General features: G+C 32.5%; 1 protein-coding gene and 3 non-coding genes across 6 annotated transcripts; 1 reads left to right on the top strand and 3 right to left on the bottom strand.

Annotated features, from left to right (window-relative positions):
* The first annotated feature begins 3,442 nt into the window (after positions 1-3,442).
* LOC127088098 (kinesin-like protein KIN-4A) lies at positions 3,443-16,526 on the top strand. 3 transcript variants are annotated; one of them, XM_051029009.1, is made up of 26 exons: positions 3,443-3,835; positions 5,002-5,148; positions 5,240-5,389; positions 5,536-5,789; positions 6,385-6,566; positions 6,651-6,775; positions 7,168-7,204; positions 7,525-7,616; positions 7,723-7,830; positions 8,067-8,180; positions 8,343-8,430; positions 8,517-8,626; positions 8,869-8,967; positions 9,047-9,160; positions 9,291-9,407; positions 9,495-9,575; positions 9,868-9,939; positions 12,079-12,172; positions 12,348-12,379; positions 12,461-12,558; positions 12,639-12,737; positions 12,882-13,103; positions 13,401-13,563; positions 15,135-15,296; positions 15,373-15,691; positions 15,962-16,526. In XM_051029009.1, the coding sequence occupies exons 1-25, from the start codon at positions 3,719-3,721 to the stop codon at positions 15,586-15,588; spliced, it is 3,093 nt and encodes a 1,030-aa protein (XP_050884966.1). In that variant the 5' UTR covers positions 3,443-3,718; the 3' UTR covers positions 15,589-15,691; positions 15,962-16,526. The 3 variants fall into 3 exon arrangements, with proteins under 3 accessions (XP_050884966.1, XP_050884967.1, XP_050884965.1); XM_051029010.1 differs by having other exon boundaries at positions 3,444-3,835; positions 15,138-15,296; positions 15,373-15,697; XM_051029008.1 differs by having other exon boundaries at positions 3,444-3,835; positions 15,373-15,697.
* On the bottom strand, positions 10,326-10,397 carry TRNAH-GUG (transfer RNA histidin (anticodon GUG)). The gene has a single exon. It is a non-coding gene; the product is annotated as a tRNA-His (tRNA).
* TRNAH-GUG (transfer RNA histidin (anticodon GUG)) lies at positions 10,519-10,590 on the bottom strand. The gene has a single exon. It is a non-coding gene; the product is annotated as a tRNA-His (tRNA).
* TRNAH-GUG (transfer RNA histidin (anticodon GUG)) lies at positions 11,061-11,132 on the bottom strand. The gene has a single exon. It is a non-coding gene; the product is annotated as a tRNA-His (tRNA).
* Positions 16,527-17,354: the final 828 nt, after the last annotated feature.

Raw genomic sequence — 17,354 nt, 5'->3', positions numbered from 1 at the left:
ACAACGCTCTAATACCAGGGAAAGAATTATAATATGTATAAACTTGTAATAATTCTATTGATCAGTAACATACACATATATACAGATGAGAAGGGAGAACATGATCCTACAATTAAGCTAGTATTGATGACTATACACTGAATATGGAAACATAATATTCTAGCCTATAATTAGAACATAAATGCTATTGACTATAAATGAAAGAATATGTATACAATGCTGATATTGAGGAATCATATTTCTAATTCATTTAACCACTGATCACTCATTTTATTACATAATTGATTCTTCACAAATTTCATAGCTGAAAAAACATGTTCCACACTTACAGTTTCTACCGATAAGACTAAAGCGAACTTCACAAACTTATAAACCATGTCAAATGTGTTTCACTTATTTGTTTCCACAAGTTTTATCCAAAGTTCTGAAAGTCGTTTTAACATTTCAAATTTTGGGACACATTGAACATTTGTAACATAATTTTGAAGCTGATGTCGCACCACCACTTCCGGCACATCTACAAACTCATTTGGATAACATTCAACCATCCTCAATATTTTTCACATCAAAAACTGCAAATGATGATGAGGGACTCAAAGCTCAGTATTCTCTTCATAAAACCTATCATCGAGCTCATGCATCCGCAAATCTAAAGCACTAAACAAACAATCATAGTTATAATAATGCAAATTAGAAACACTAGAAATTATAGCATTTCGCTGAGGTTTCTTCCCTTGCACATACGATAATTTGGATCATCTAGTTTCGACATGCAATTGTTTGGATCATTTAAAAATGTGAAATAAAATAATTTTTTGTTAGGAAAGAAAGACGGTTAATCAACACATATTTATTATTAATGATATTTATTATTAATGATATGACTTTGAAGTTGATTTATTCTCATATTTCAAATAGTGATTTTTTAAGAAAAACTTAAAAAGTTATAAAAATAACACTAATAATTTTTTTTAACTCTTCAATTCACTTTAAACTTTTTTATTAAAGAAATAACATTTAGAAATTTAAATATTTGTTTAATAAAACAACAATATCACACACAATATTTGTTTAATAAATAAAATATTATTTAAGCATTTATAATTACGTGGATCCATTTCCACACATCACATTACCAATTAAATATAAATCATCACAAGCACTACTTGTTATATATAGAAGAAAAATGAATTTTGAAGAAATTGAAAGTTAAAATTCATAGCATTTAATATAAGAATTTACAATAACAGATAACATTAAATTAGACAACTACAAAGAAGCTTGTGTATCCACGTGAAGAAATTGTTCCTACTTTCCGCTAAATCTGTTGTTGGCCACAACAGTGTTAATTGCTGTCACCTCGTATGTATAACAATGTCATTATATTTTTAAACGAAAACAATGGATATAATAATAATAATCCTCAAGATGCCAATAATTATTGCAGAATATTAAAAACACAAGTAAGACACATGCAACAGATGATATATATATATATATATATATATATATATATATATATATATATATATATATATATATATATAAATTAAAAAAACCGGTGTGACTATAGCCACACTCAGCCTTAACATAGGCCCGTCCATGCATATGTACATATCAATTAAACTCAAAATGTATTTCTTTAAAAATTTATTAATACTTCAGAAATTAATTTTCACATGATTGCTATAATTGACCAATTCATCTGTTATAATATTTAAATTTCATAAATAAATTATTGATATTAGTAACATTAATGTGACATCAACCTTTAATATCATAAACATAACAAATCATTATAAATTATAACGACAAAATAAATATAAGAATTATTTTTAATAAAGATTAAAGTAATGAACTGACAATATAAAATAAGAATTTCAATAAAAAATTATCATTCTATTATTTACATAATTAATTTAAAAATATCAGTGTGGTTTAGTAGAAGTATTGATTGATTAATAGTATAAAAATATTTTAGAGGATATCTTTTTTTATTCTGTTTTTAATAATATGCATAGTTGTGAGGATATAGTGTATTTACCAAGCTAATATAACAATTTTAAGAAGAATTGATTTATCTATTTGTCAATAAAAAATTTAATAATATGTAAAAGAAAATAAAATTAAACTAATTATGCTTGTGGATTATAATCTTCTATGAAACATATACTATAACACTAGCATCGGACACACAGTATTTTAAACTCCACGACACAGTATCCATATTTCATAGATAATCTTTCTGTATCTATTTTTTTCAACCATTCTTCTTATAGTAGCGTTACACTCTAAACAAGAGGCTCGTAATCATAAAGAAATATTATTAGTAATTATTTTAATTTATATTTCAGATGATTTCTAGAACGAGGGCTCTATTAAATCCCTCGTACCACTGTATTTAATTATTAAATAAAACAAGCGTACATGAGTTAGGTAGATCTTATCACACTAAATTCATACTATTCATCTCTCTCATTGGATTTTAACCTCTCTTAACAATCTCCACTATTTTAGCTCTTTTTGATTGTTCTCCCTCTACCTCATGAACACAACTACCTCTATATAGTATAATAATCATTGTTCATATTATGATACTTCATTACTATGATTAAAGTCTCAATATAGTTCAACCTAATGAGAACAACTCTTTTTTTGTTTATACCTTTAAATTCTAGTGTAGAATCCATAATAGAAAGTGATCATTCTAGTAAAGGATTATCGATACCCTACTAGAGAAATTTTCAAAGCTTAATAGTCATTTGAGTTTAAAACTATAATGTTAATTCAGAGATAATACAATACTATTATTTCTTCTCTATTTTATATTTCTACCGTTGATTCTTCCATTTTCCTAAAATCTACTAGAAACCTTCATAAACTCACCATTTAAACATCTTGTGAAGAACTGAATTTCTTCAAGTATGTTTGATGTCATATTTTCCTATTCATTTTTTTGGAACGCATTTGATATACACATAAAAAATCACCTACCGCATATTTTTGGTCAGTTAAATTTTTTTGGATGGAGAAGATGTAGGGCTAGATTGTGCGAGAGAATGTATAAATATTGAAATTTTTGTTTTAATAAATTTGAATATTGATTAAATCTAACCGTATTTTTTTTCCTTGTAGTTATAGAGATGAAAACTGAATGTCAATTTTTTTCCAATTCAATCATTTCATCAACAAAAAGAGAATCAAGGGCTAATACTGTACTTATCATTGTTGCTTTTTAACCTTTTGATAAACAGAGATTAAAAAACATTCCTCCCCCCTCAAAAAAAGCAAAAAGTATTTACTAATAATTTATTAATTAGCATTAAAAAGGACACATGCATTAAGCAAAAGATAGAGTGGGTAAAATAGTAAATGCAGTATATCATAAACAGCATCTCCTTTTGCGCGAGTACATATGCATAGGACCGTTGAAGGAGGGTAAATTGGGAAAGAAAATAATTCAAGAAAAGGTTGAAAGCACGCGACCATAATGCAGTGAAGGTGAAGGGAAAATGATAGTGGTTGTTGTCCTTACAGTTACTGGTCATGCTCTCTTATGAGTCTCTCTTTTCTTTCCACAACTACCCCTATTCTCTCTCTAACTCCACCACTACTTTCTCTCTCTAGCACTATCGAAAACTCTCTCTACTTCAGCTCAGTCAATTGATCTTTGTTCATACCTCTCTCTGATTCATTTTCTTTAGTTTCTTTCTTCCCCATGGAAGCAGGGGAAAACTGTTGCGTAAAAGTTGCGGTTCACGTACGGCCGTTAATCGCCGACGAGAAGCTTCAAGGATGCAAAGACTGTGTCACCGTCGTCTCCGGGAAGCCTCAGGTGAACTCACTCTCTCCTCAACAATGTCGTTTGCTAATTGAATGTGGAAAACGAAACGCATTGTCGTTGACTCTATACAATGCTCTAGCTAGCTATTTCCTCTTTTGGATTTTTAGTCTTATGTGGAAGAGATCTAGATCGGAAATTGCTTACGTAACTGAACACGCGTGTTCTAAAACTAGATTGATTGAAATTGATTTTATGATCTGTATTTACTTATTTGGGATATATTTGACTTCATTCTATTTCGGGATTGTATATCAGTGTACGTTTCTGAAATTTTATTTTGGGGAAATAAAACGGGATTTTGGTTAGATTGGGAGGAGAGGAAGGTTTTTTTTACTTAGTTTTGCAATTTCACTTTTGTCTTTTAGAATTTATATATTATTTCAAATTAAATATTCACAAATCATTGGATTTTAGGATTTGTTTGGTTTTGCTAGGAAGAAAATTGATTTTAGATTAATTGGTTAATGTAAAACTGATTTCGGCTAAAAGTGTAAATTGATTTATGTTAAATACGCAAATAAAAAATGAGTTAAACAACAAATGCGAGAACAAAATCAATTGTAGAGGCAGAATCTTCAAGTTAAGCACACTACTAATTGAATAACAAATTTGAAGTTTAGAATCAACCATGTAGATAAAATCAATTGTACTGGAGGATATCAAACATGTCAAAATTACTTTTACACCTCTGAAATCAAAATTTGCCTCTCCAAAAGTGGACATACACTTCTAACTGAGCATGATTAGGAGTTTAAGTGCATGTTTGGATTGACGATGAGATTGTCAGAATCACATGAGATTGTCAGAATCACATCAGTGTGACGATGATTTTAGCCCAAACTACACTTTAGACTTTAGAGCTTCAACAAAATTACACACGTCTCGTCATACACTTAGTATATGACAGTAGCTCTTTAGTTTTGGAATTTTAATCTATTGTTTGCTACATTTTCTTTTTCCCATTGAAATCTCTTTCTGTTATCTTATTTTCAGAGAGTTAGAATTTATTATCTTTTCATGGACGGCAATTTTTTATTATTTGAAGTCATTGGGATATGTCCGTGTCTGGTTTTGAAATGACACTTTAATAGCCTTTAAGTAGCTAAACATTTGGTTTGATAACTATATATGCTAATCGATTTGTCAATGTAATACAGGTACAAATTGGTGCCCACTCATTTACCTTTGATCATGTCTATGGAAGCACTGGTTCTCCCTCGGGTAACATGTTTGAAGATTGTGTTGCTCCACTTGTTGATGGTTTGTTCCAAGGATATAATGCTACTGTTTTGGCATATGGTCAGGTATAGTTACTACTAAAGGAAACAGAAGTTATATGCTACAACACTTGTAAGTTGCAACCCTTTTGCGTTTGACACTTCCATTTCATTGCAGACAGGTTCTGGGAAAACATACACCATGGGAACTGGCTTTAAAGAAGGTTTCCAAACAGGAATAATACCACAAGTTATGAATATTTTGTTCAACAAAATTGGGACCTTCAAACACCAGATTGAATTTCAGTTGCATGTTTCCTTTATCGAGGTCTGTTGATGTTTCTTTTTACTGCTTACCGAATTGTTTTTGACTTTTGTTGTTTAGTTGTGTTTTATAATATTGAACTATGTATACTTCATATGTGCAAAGTTATCAAGATTAAGCATCTGATAACAACATTTAATTGTGAAAAGATTCTTAAAGAAGAAGTAAGAGATTTACTGGATCCCTCCTCCATGGGCAAACCAGAAACTACAAATGGACATTCAGGAAAAATGACATCTCCTGGGAAGCCGCCAATACAAATTCGCGAGACATCAAGCGGTGTTATAACCCTTGCAGGATCTACTGAAGTTAGTGTCACCACATTAAAAGAAATGGCTGCTTGCCTGGAACAAGGATCCTTGAGTAGAGCAACTGGGAGCACAAATATGAACAATCAATCCAGGTTGATAAATCATTTTTCTGCATTACTTTGAACCGCACAAATTAGTTTTTTATCCATGAAATAATTTTCTGTTTTTAAGATTCTTGAACTACTTTTGGGTAGCATATGTCCACAAGAAATAATTAGAGAAAGAATCAGATCACGTATAATTCAGTTGATAAATCAACAAATAACTGGAGACATCAAATATTTCCCACCTTTGTTATCTTTGTATTAAAAGTCTGCTGGCATTTCAAGCATCTAACAATGATATTGAGCTTTGGGGTTTTTCCTTTAAAATTAGTTATGTATTTTGTCACCGTAAGAATACTTGCAATTTTGTCACACATTTTATTGATTTTTCAATGAATTATTCCACCTGTTTACTTGTCAGTCCCAGTACACGATTTGACACAATTTGAATAGTTTTTCATTAGACATGATTCATAACCATCGTGATGTTTGATCTATGCCATTGACCCCCACCTAGTGGGAAAAGTATTTGGTTGTTGTTGTACCAATGCATGATTGAAAAGTTGTGCCTCAAACTTCTGTTGTGGTTTATTATGCTGGAGTTCTCTTCTATTTCTTATACCTCTTCAATGTGTCCAACTAGTCGATCTCATGCAATCTTCACCATCACATTAGAGCAAATGTGCAAGCCCAAGAATCCTAATGGCAGCTGCTTAAATGATACTATGAATGATGAGTATCTTTGTGCTAAGTTGCACTTGGTAGATCTTGCCGGATCAGAACGTGCTAAAAGAACAGGTTCTGATGGTATGCGTTTTAAAGAAGGTTAGTTTTTGACATTTTTCAGATATATCTATTAATTGTGTTTTTGACCTTATATATTCATCAGTTGTTTAATCTTTAAATCAGGCGTTCATATTAACAGAGGACTTCTAGCACTTGGTAATGTTATTAGTGCACTTGGTGATGAAAAGAAACGAAAGGAAGGTGTTCATGTTCCATATAGGGACAGTAAACTTACTAGGCTTTTACAGGTTTGATATCTTTATATTTAGCTTTCTTTTTGCAGCATATACTTTTCATTATTATGATATTCAAAATATTTTATAGATGAAAGAATTAGTGTGCACTTTATCCCCTGTTTTTCCAAATTCATCTACAGATTAGTCAGTAGGAAGCTCGTAAATTTTAAAATTGTATTATGCTACGAACACATTTATATTCAGCTATATTGAATCTGGGTTATTCACAACTGGAATGTTCAAATTTCCTAGAAGAAAATAAATAATTATTACTGACAAAAGATGATAGTATAAGACAGAAAGCATTTGTATGGAATAATTCTTTTCATTTTCAAATTTTTTCTTCCTTTGATCTTTTTTGTTTACTTGCTTTTATAGATTAAAAAAGTGAAATAATTTTGCAGGATTCACTTGGGGGTAACAGCAGAACTGTCATGATTGGTCAGTTGTTTCTCTTGCATATCTCAACTTTTCTCATTTTTGTTCCATAAACGGTCTTAACTTCAAGCTAACATTTCTTGGACCTTTTGTAACACATGCTGAAATGCATAAACTGTGTTCTGTGTTTTACATTCTTGGACCTTTTCCATACTACGGAATAAGTATTTTTTTCATAAGGTTTGAACTTTTTCCAACTTTCAAGCCTTTCGTAAGGTTGATGCAAAGAATTTGAATGCTCTATCATGTCTTTCTACTTTACTTCCAAGCCTTTTATGTTGCTTCTTAAAACTAGCTGTTATTAAACAATATTTCTATTTCAGCCTGCATAAGTCCTGCTGATATTAATGCTGAGGAAACCCTAAACACTTTGAAGTATGCAAATCGTGCACGCAATATCCAAAATAAGCCTGTTGTGAGTATTGCATAATTTTTTGTTCCCAATTTTTCATTTCACAAAATCGAGATAATTTTACTGTGATAGCCACTGAGGCTCACCTTTTTATTTACTTCTTCTCTAGGTCAACAGAGATCCCATGTCCAGTGAGATGCTTAAAATGAGACAAAAACTGGAGTATTTGGAGGCAGAACTTTGTGCTCGTGCCGGTTGCTCATCTGGGGAAGTTCAGGTATTTGGCTTCCATTAATATGAATTTTCGGTGAAGTCTTGATTACTTAACTATATTTCCAATCAATCTTCATCACAGTGTTTATTATTTGAAGAAAAGTATCCTAGCATTAAATGCACTTTTGCCACTATTTTGATATACATTTCAAATTTAATATGATTTACATTATTTTCATACAATGAAGTGGTGTACATTCATATTGTAAATATGTAATCATCTTGTAACTTATCATATAGGGTCTTAAGGAAAGGATTGTTTGGCTTGAAGCTGCTAATGAAGACCTTTGCCGTGAACTTCATGAACACCGTAGTAGATGTTCTCTCTTAGAACAAAGTGAAAAGGATGCTTATGTATGCTTCTTACTTTTGCTGTTATTAAGTATTTTTTTTTCAGAAAGTATTTTAATCCCTATATATGTCTTTTTATCCTATCATTTTAGTAGCATCCTTCAAATGAATTGAGGATATTGGCTGGATAATTTATGCATGCAATCTTGAAAACTGTTTTTTCAGGATGGTGGCACATGCATTGTGAAGACGGATGGGCTTAAGAGGACCTTACCTATCATAGCGGCTGATTACCCAATGAATGAAACCGCAGGCAAGTCTTGTCTTTGGTCTGGATTTAATGTTTGATCTAGTGTTATTAAAACTGCACGACTCAAGGTTCAAATTGCGTTTTAGCAGGTGATTCAAGAGAAATTGAAGAAGTAGAAAAAGAATGGGAGCACAAACTTTTGCAAAATAGTATGGATAGAGAGTTGCATGAGTTGAATAAACGCTTGGAACAAAAAGAGGTTGTTGCGGTGCATATGTATAATTCGACATATATCCACATTATGCACTAGTAAAAAGCACTTTAAAATGCATGAATTGAATAAATGCTTGGAGCCAGGTTGCTGCAGAGCATGTCTATAATTTGACATTTTGACACATCCACATCATGCACCAGTGAAAAGCACATTAATCTTCTGTATTTTCTCCTGTCTCATATTTTATTATTTTGTTAACATACATATTGGGGTTGATGTATGTGCAGTTTGAGATGAAGCTGTTTGGGGTATCTGATGCTGAAATACTCAAGCAACGCTTTGGAAGGAAGATAATGGAACTAGAGGATGAGAAGAGAACAGTGCAGGTACAATAGAAGTTATGCAACTTATTTTGACCCTTGCAGAAAACTAATATTCATCTATGTGTCTAATTTATCAATGCAGCGAGAAAGAGATTGTCTTTTGGCTGAAGTTGAAAATCTTGCTGCCAACTCTGATGGACAAACACAAAAACTAGAGGATACCCATTCCCAAAAATTGAAAACACTTGAAGCACAAGTGAGTAGTCAAATTTGCCTTTTATTTACTTATTTATTTATTTATAAAATAACATTTCTTTTCCCTTTGTAAAATTCATTTTTGAATATATTCTTAATTGCAAGACCTTTTTCAAAACTCTGCATGTTAGATTTTGGATTTGAAGAAGAAGCAAGAGAATCAGGTCCAGCTTATGAAGCAAAAGCAAAAAAGTGATGAAGCAGCAAAGAGGTTGCAAGATGAAATACAGTCTATAAAGGCCCAAAAGGTTGACGGTTTTATTTTAATAAATCCATTCCATGGTTACAATCACTTAATATACTCTTGGTTATGACACATGTCCTCGATGTTGCAGGTTCAATTGCAACAAAGAATAAAACAAGAGGCAGAACAGTTTCGGCAGTGGAAGGCTTCTAGAGAGAAAGAACTGTTGCAAGTATGTCAAGCTTCCTTTTATCATGTTATTGAGTTTATTCATGCTACTTCTTGATGACATCTTAAGGCGCTGAAAGTTCGTAAACTAGTGTTTTGTCTAAACTCTAAAGTGAAATAACTTATTTGCTTTTAGTTGCACGTTTTCTTCATAAAATAATAAACAATCATTCATGCCTAATTTTAAGTTTGTGTTCCAACTACTCCTAAAGGTGGTGTGATTTTTCAATTGCATTTACACTACTGTTAGAATGTTACATGATCACCTCGCATTGATTATATGTTTGCAAAAGCAGTTAAAGAAGGAGGGAAGAAAAAATGAATATGAAAAGCACAAGCTGCAAGCTTTAAATCAGCGCCAGAAAATGGTATGTATTTCAAAGTTGTACGATGCTGATTTGTTTTACTTATTACTTAAATACTTCATTATTATGTCCTCATTGTTACAACTTAATGTTTGGCTATGAGGACATTTTATGTGGAATCCTGACTTCGAATCCGGGTTACCACATTTCCTTCTTCCCGCGAGTGTTTGTTTGTGTATGTGTTGGCCATTACACCAATAACTAATGCCTAATTGGAGTGATATTAAGCCTTTGTTAATAGATTTCACCGCATCAGGTTAAAAAAAGGTCTCATCAGAATTGAAAAGAAAATGTGACCGCATCAGGTTAAAAAAAGGTCTCATCAGAATTGAAAAGAAAATGTGACCTCATCAGGTTAAAAAAAGGTCTAATCAGAATTGAAAAGAAAATGTGGCTGCTGGGATTCGAGCCCAGGTCTCCACGGCCACAACGTGGAATTCTTACCACTAAACTACAGCCACTTGTTGTTATTGTTCGATTTAAGTTGTATAAAAAGTTGAAATCACAAATAAGATATTTATATAACAAATATAGTGAATGGTTGATTATATAGAAGAAAAAATGGAAATAATGAAAAGAAAATGTGGCTGCTGGGATTCGAGCCCAGGTCTCCACGGCCACAACGTGGAATTCTTACCACTAAACTACAGCCACTTGTTGTTATTGTTCGATTTAAGTTGTATAAAAAGTTGAAATCACAAATAAGATATTTATATAACAAATATAGTGAATGGTTGATTATATAGAAGAAAATATGGAAATAATGTACAATGTGATTAGGAAAATATTGAAGTTATCAAAAAAATGAATGAGAAAAACCAAATTTTAACCTTACAAAACCATCTTTTATAAGATGAGGATTGTCCCCAGTTGTTAACATATTTTCAGACCATATTTCATTCAACGCAAAACTCTTAACAGCATGTATCAAAATGGAGTATCCTATGTTTACTTTTGACCTCTTAACAACATGTATCAAAATGGAGTATCCTATGTTTAATTTTGACGAAAATTTTTGTTATGTAGTCGGTACATACCAACTAGTAGGTCCTTCAAAGAAAAACTGAAAAAGCTGGCAGTGGCAAAAGCTTACACACTATATTTCCTTTTAGATGTAGAAAAATTGTGGCTGCTGGGATTTGAGCCCAGGTCTCCACGGCCACAACGTGGAATTCTTACCACTAAACTACAGCCACTATGGTGATAGTGTCCCCACTTATGTTGTATAAAAATTTACAAATAAGTATAGCATCTAGCATTAAAATACAAGGAAATGTTGTTCATAACAAATCAAAATAACAGGAAATAAAAGAAAACGAGAAAATTAGGACATGAAAAAGATATTTATATAACAAAATTAATGAAAGGATGTTTGTATAGAAGAAGATATGGAAATGATGTACAATGTAATAAGGAAAATATTGACAATATCAAAAAAGAAATGAGAATAATCAAACTTATAATTTTTTTACTAAATATGAAACATATATTTATTACTCATAGTTTGGATATTTTAAAACGTGCAGAATATAATGAAATGGAATGGATTGGGATGGATTGGAATAAATATATCATTCCATTGTTTAAATTTTAAAATGAGCAGAATATAATGAAATGGAATGGAGTAGGAAGGAGTAGAATAAATATTCCATTCCATTGTTTAATGTTTTATGACAGAATGAAACAAAATTGGTATTCCACTTAAATGGTAGGTACAAAAATGAAGGGAAGTGATGAAATGAGATTAAATGTATTCCATTCTATCCTTTTTTTAGATGAACACACAATAACCACTATAAACTCGCACACAAACTTGGAGGTCCTGGGTTTGAACCTGGGCGATGGTGTCCAAATAAACAGTAACAATAATGGTTTCATCCTCTTTTTATCTATCCAGTGGAACATAAACTTATCCCATCATATTCTATCAATCCATATACATAACCTAAAAGTATACATGTGTATCCAAATAGAGTATCAATGTTAAATTTTTAAAAATAATTTTGGTATGTAGCTGATACATACCCATGAGTACCAGGTTACAAGTATGGTACCAGATACGAATACCGACTTCAATTTTGCAGTGTGCATGCTTCAGAGGTAGCTGCCTATTCTAAACAAGTATGCGTTATCTTCATCCAGGTCCTTCAAAGGAAAACTGAAGAAGCTGCAATGGCAACCAAAAGGTTAAAGGAGTTGCTTGAAGCTCGTAAAACTTCGAGCCGAGACACTTTCGGTATGATTTGTTTTATGTGGCAATAATAAATTTAAGCTTTTGAGTCTTTTGGGATTTAAAGACAGATGTTTTTAAGTTATATTTTCATCTCTAGAGGAACTCTCTTTTAGTACATAGTATGGTGCTATTGTTGCGCTTTTATTTTGTTTAATCTCCTAATTCTGTCACTTTCCAGTTGCAACAAATGGAAATGGAACAAACGGGCAGGTAATGGATTTTCCTTTCCCTTTATAGGTTTTCTTTACTGTTCATGTGATCTTAAATAAGTTTTTTTATTTTCATCTTTAGAGTAATGAGAAGTCCTTACAACGGTGGCTTGACCATGAACTAGAAGTCACGGTAAAAGAACATGAAGTTCGTTTTGAGTATGAGAAACAGAGCCAAGTGTATGTAAATATCTTTCACTAATTACTTATTTTAGTACTGATCTGGGGTGTAGTCATTAATTTTATGATGCAACTTACAGGCGAGCTGCCCTTGCAGAGGAGCTAGCCATGCTGAAGCATGTAAGTGAGTTTGCTGCTAAGGGTCTCAGTCCACCAAGAGGAAAGAACGGATTTGCCAGGTTTTTTTCTTACAAATCTTGTGTAATTTTTAAATTCCTACCTCTTCACTTTTCAAAAAATTGGGATCTTTGGAATGATATTGAGTGCAAAACAAAAAGTATAACATCTGCCGTCTTGGTTGTTTTCAAAACTTGTCTTTTCAGGGCATCTTCCATGTCACCAAATGCAAGAATGGCTAGAATAGCTTCACTTGAGAACATGCTTAGTATATCCTCTAATTCACTTGTAGCAATGGCTTCTCAACTTTCCGAGGCAGAAGAACGAGAGAGGGCATTCACTAATCGTGGACGTTGGAATCAGTTGCGCTCAATGGGAGAGGCCAAGAATTTACTTCAATATATGTTTAATTCTGTTGGAGATGCTAGGTGCTCTTTTAGTCCAAACCTCTTTTTATTTGGTATTTCTTAGTTTCAGTACTCTAGAAATAAGTTAACTGAACAGTTTGCAATTTAAATACAAACAAAGCACAAATATAAGATTACCACTGGAGTCTAGTGCAAGTTGTTGGTGCACGGATGTATGAATATTGTAAACTCTGCAAATTCAATTCCTAATCATTAAGAAAACACATATAAGATAAAGATTCGGATATATGGAATTTAAAAATCATGTTTGTAAACTCTTGTATAATTTTATTGAGTAGCTTATATTGTTGAAAACAGGTGCCAACTCTGGGAGAAGGACATGGAGATCAGAGAAATGAAAGATCAAATCAAAGAACTTGTTGGTCTTTTGCGGCAAAGTGAGATGAAGAGAAAGGAAGCTGAGAAGGAGGTAAAAGTGAGAGAGCAAGCTGGCACAACCACATTGGCTACCCCAGTTTCTGTAAGATTATCGCTACTTTGTGAAGGATAATTCACCAATAAGAATGCTTTGAACGGATTTGGATCCTCTCTATTTGCTTTTACATCAATCTTTCATAACAAAATGTTGTGGATTAGAGAGAGCTAAAAAAAAAACTGAATCATTTGTATCCAAAATTTGTTATTGAGCTTTCGGTCTCTCTAATTCCATAACCTTTTGTAAAAAAAAGAAAATACAACTGGAGCATCTAAGTAAGAGAAAATGTTAGAAAACTTTGGGAAGAAAATCATCATTCATCTACCAATGCTATTTTGACATCTAATATGAATGTGTCGGTTAATGCATTTCTTTACATTGTGATTTAAACAAGAACATCTTGAAATATATACCAGAATCAAAATATGTGGAGTGAAGAAATAAAATCACAGATTAGGAAGCTTTAAGAAATATATATTAGTTGGGATATTTTGTGTATGGATGGAGAGATTTTTTTCTCTCTGCTTCCTTAAACCGTCGTGCTTTTGTTCTTCCATGGTTAAATTAATTTAATGTCTAGGAGTTATTCTTGAGAGGGACTGAAACAAAAATAGATTGAGAGGATCCAAATCTGCTTTGAACAGGGAGACAAATGCTGGAATTTTCTGCTTCAACACTTAATTATCATAGTGCTGTTCTAGGCTGTGAAAATTATGTCAAATTTGGATTTAGGATTTTTTGTGGGTTCTGGAGTAGTTACAAGAAAAAATCAGCTGTGGTTTAAAATAAATCACTCATTGTAGTGCTGACTGTAAAGAAGAAGATCTAGGCACCTGATAAAGAAGGAAACGAATTAGGGTCATATGAGTTAAAAAAATCCAACATCGGCACAACACCTAAGGTTCTTGGATATCATGCATATAAGTAACACCATCATATATTTTGATGACACGGCAAGACCAACGATTATTATCCCAGATTCAAAATATGTTGCGTTCTACTGTTGATGCTCCTTATTTTTGTTGTACCAAACCCAAATTATGTTGCTTTAATTCTTAGCTTTCCACATTATTTTTCACTTCCTCTTTTCAAGTTTCAACCCAACCAGGTATAACCTAAATGCTTGACATAGCAACGATGGACTCATCAATGCCAAAATAATCTAACCACCATAGACAATTCATCAATATCAAAATACTGCCTAAACAAAATATTAACAGGAGCGACATGTTGCTCCTCTCCTAATATAACATGAACTAATAGGTCCAGTAGTCTTGAACTAGTAGGATCCCACCAAAATAAGCCAAAATAATTAGATTCTTTGATCTTAAGACTAATGGTTGAAGTTACTGTCACCTAAATCAGCAGCTTTTTTAGCTTGATTATAAATGAGTTTAAGGGTTGGAGTTATGCTATGTTGATTAAACTAGACATGAGTTTGAAATGCAGCATTTATAAATAGCCTCTTAGTTTCTCATGATCCACGATCGTCTCCTAGAATTTAATTAGGATTCCGTCAATTATTCTTTTACTTCTGGATATTATAATTGTCATAAGGTCATGACTTACTATTTTGGTAATAACTAATAATAGTTAACTTTCATCATTTGCATCAGCAGGGAAGTTCTCCAAATTCCTTGAAACAGTATACTGAAGATATGAAGGGACCTTTATCTCCAATGTCTGTGCCAATACCAAGACAACTCAAATATACGCCAGGGGTTGCTAATAATGGCTTGACAAGGGAATCAGCAGCATTTGTTGATCAGGGTAGAAAGGTAAGTTAATAGTCGTATATATGAAATTGGCCTATGTCTTTTATGGGAGATGGATGTGAATTTTCTGTTAATGCAGATGAAACCCATTGGGCAGCTGTCAATGAAAAAACTAGCAATGGTAGGACAAGCTTCTGGCAAGTTATGGAGGTGGAAAAGAAGCCATCATCAGTGGCTACTACAATTCAAGTGGAAGTGGCAGAAACCATGGAGGCTTTCAGAATGGATTCGACACAGTGATGAGACAATCATGAGAGCAAGACCGCGCTCACATGCTTTGCCACACAAAATGTGATATTTTATTTTCATTACCAGCCCAGTTGCTGTTTCTGTATTTTTAGACCCACCAGAATTATCCTAGGCACATGGCAAAATGGCATTGGAAATAACAGCACTAGGTACAGGTAGTAACCCTTTGTTAATTTATTTAATAAAATTTCATACAAATCTTTGTGCCTCTGCCATTCACATAATCCTCTTGCAAAATTATATCCTTCTTTTGAGGAATTTATATCAAAAGCCTTTTATCTTTTTCTCTTTTATCATGCTAATTATTAATTATTAATTATTAACTATGTATGACGACATAATAACTGCCAAAACTCTTCCCTTTTTCTTAATACTAGTAAATATAGATACACTGATCTGAAATTCCTCATTTCTTGCAGTGTAATATAAGTAGTTGCCGAAGAAGTGTATGGGGGCGTCTTGAATAATGCTGTCCAGATCATGGAAATTCTGGTCATAATTACTGTATAAAGAACATTGTAGGAAGTCTGCGGCAACGTGCATCTACCCAAATAATAAACAACAAAAGATATCGCGAAGACGAAGTCATAGACTCTGCCAGACAATATCTTGGAAAATAGTCTGTTCATACCAACAGTAGAAGAAACCAAGGGAAGATTCTTTTGTCAAATCCTGGGAATATGTATTTAACATCTTTTATTCCTTTTTGTGTGCTCTAATGGTCCTTTTGTGTTTTTAGCCAATTGATTTTTGTTGATAGATTTTACCCTATAGAATGTCACATACCAGGGGGAAATTCTTCTGTAGGGTTTTTCATCTAGAGCTTCCTGTTGTAAAAAACACATAAGCTATTCTAGTTTTTTGGTGTAACATTAGTTATTATTATTATTATATTGAATATTGAAAGATGTTCTACCGTACAGATTGTAAAATAAGATAATGGCCTCTACTTCATAGCTAATTGCAGATGTTCATTGCTTTTTCTTTCTTTTGTCTAGTAAATTTCCTTACAGCTTATTGCCTCAAGCATTGATAGAGATTATAAGAACCCAGAGCTCAAAGCATTACGTGTTGAATAATGAAGCAGCTTCCTCCACCGTCTTCTTTACGGCCTCTCAACTTCTATATAAAATAATGAAGTCATATATGCTGAATGAGAATAGGCTCTGGCTATGTTTGGAATGAAGTTTACAATTATAATTTTAACTGTACTTAAAATTGGCAAAAGTAAAAGGGCCTTCATTTGGGAAGATAGTGAAGAAAAGAGGCATCTTCATACTGTAAGATGGAGTGAAATTGCAATATAAAAAATCAAGGTGGGAGTTGAGGAAACTTTACATCATGAACCAAGCATGCTTAGCTAAACTAGGTTGGGTGGAAGACAAACTCTTTGGTATAAAGTGATGAGAAGCAAATACCTCACTTAGACAAAGAAACGGGAAGTCGGAAGAGGAAACACTATTAAATCTTGAGAAGATAGGTAAATAATGGAGAAAATTAGAGTGTGGAATAGAGGGAGAGAGGATCTCGGGGTGATAATATTTTGCATTAACATTGATGAGGATGTCTCTAAGATATTTATACAAAAATATTATATAATGATTGAGATACATGTCACATAAACAAATAACTAAAGAATAGAAAACTCAGACCTGAAACCTATTAATCTGAAATCTATTACACTAAACCTGTAACCGGTTATAGCTGCAATAAAAAATAATTTTCTTTCGGTGGTAAACCGGTTACGTGGTTATTTCTCAGCTCAGAAGTGACTTTTGTTTTGCTGTAACAAATTACACTCCGTGTTAATTA

This window comes from Lathyrus oleraceus, chromosome 5 (genome assembly GCF_024323335.1).
Source record: "Lathyrus oleraceus cultivar Zhongwan6 chromosome 5, CAAS_Psat_ZW6_1.0, whole genome shotgun sequence".
NCBI classification, from domain to species: domain Eukaryota; kingdom Viridiplantae; phylum Streptophyta; class Magnoliopsida; order Fabales; family Fabaceae; genus Lathyrus; species Lathyrus oleraceus.
Note: the sequence above shows the minus strand (reverse complement) of the source record. Positions and strands in the feature narration are given on the sequence as shown.